At 57.1% G+C, this 1,202-nt stretch overlaps 1 protein-coding gene across 1 annotated transcript; it reads right to left on the bottom strand.

Moving 5' to 3' along the window:
- Window positions 1–619: 619 nt before the first annotated feature.
- Window positions 620–1,012, bottom strand: AURANDRAFT_9678 (hypothetical protein; the record flags this gene model as incomplete). The annotated part of the gene is made up of 1 exon (XM_009044909.1): window positions 620–1,012. A coding segment is annotated over one exon (393 nt), but the record flags the coding sequence as incomplete, so codon positions are not given.
- Between the last annotated feature and the right edge of the window lie 190 nt (window positions 1,013–1,202).

The raw sequence follows: 1,202 nt of genomic DNA, 5'->3' as shown, positions 1-1,202 counted from the left end.
CACACTTCTCCACACACACAGTCTCCACACACACACATTAATTATATTTTTCACACACATCTCCACACTCTCTTATTTCTCCCCACATTCACCCCAAAACAGTTTACCACACCCCAATTTTACCATACAACACCACAATCTAATTTACCATACATAATTACACACCAAACATACAATTCTTCACCACACCCAAACATACAATTCTTCACCACACTAATCACACCCAAATTTCACACACAAAAATATTTTTAAAAAATAACACACCATATTAAAAATATGTATAAGCGAGAAAAGAAACAAGGTGAACAAGGAGGAAAGTGAGGCTAGACGAGAGAAAAGCACTCGTCCAAAAATCAGCCAAAACGACGTCGATTTGACCGAGCTAGAGAGTGCTAAAGTCTGAGACATCCCACCACGACTCTTACAGCGCTACCCCGAACCCCGCCGCCTTGCCCTTCTTCTTCTTCTTGCCGCCCTTCTTGTTCTTCTTCGGTTTCGCAGCGCCGGGCGCGAGCTTGGCGCGCTCCTCGGGTCGCGTCCTCAAACCAGCGAGCTCCGCCTCCGCGGCGAAGACGGCGACGGGGTCGTCGCTGACGAGGTCGGGCACGTCGAGGACGTCGAAGAGGAACTGGAGCGCGGCCCGCTCCGTGTCCGTGAGCTCCGGGTGCCAGACGCGGAGCATCAAAATGTAGCGGTACTCGTCCGAGTCGTTCACGGCGTCGTGGAAGATCGACGTGTCGAACATCGTGACCTGGCCGTCCTTCCAGTAGCGCGTCTCGTCGCCGACGGTGATGTGACAGTCCGGCGGGATATCCAGGCCGAGGTGGCTCGTGAGCACGAAGTTGCAGCTGTCCGTGTGGGGCGCGATCTTCGAGTTCGGCGTCATCGACGCGAAGAAGGCCTCGACGCAGGGCACGCCCGCGTCGCTCAGGAGCTTCGCCGTCTTCGGGAAGAGGTTGCAGTTCGTCGGGTCCCAGGTCGTCCGGTCCATGAGCACGAGCGTCCGCCAGTCCGGGCCGTACGACGCCGCCGAGTCGCTGTCGGCCGCCGCGACCCAGACGTTGTTCCCCTTCTTCTTCAGGTTGTCCGCGTCGTCCATGGCCACGGCGCGGAACTCGTCGCGCACGACCTCCCAGTTCGCCTCGAGCTCCTGCGCCCACGCGGTCGTCGTGAGGTCCCAGAACGGCATCGGCGTGAGGCCC

This window comes from Aureococcus anophagefferens (genome assembly GCF_000186865.1).
Source record: "Aureococcus anophagefferens unplaced genomic scaffold AURANscaffold_1018, whole genome shotgun sequence".
NCBI classification, from domain to species: domain Eukaryota; class Pelagophyceae; order Pelagomonadales; family Pelagomonadaceae; genus Aureococcus; species Aureococcus anophagefferens.
Note: the sequence above shows the minus strand (reverse complement) of the source record. Positions and strands in the feature narration are given on the sequence as shown.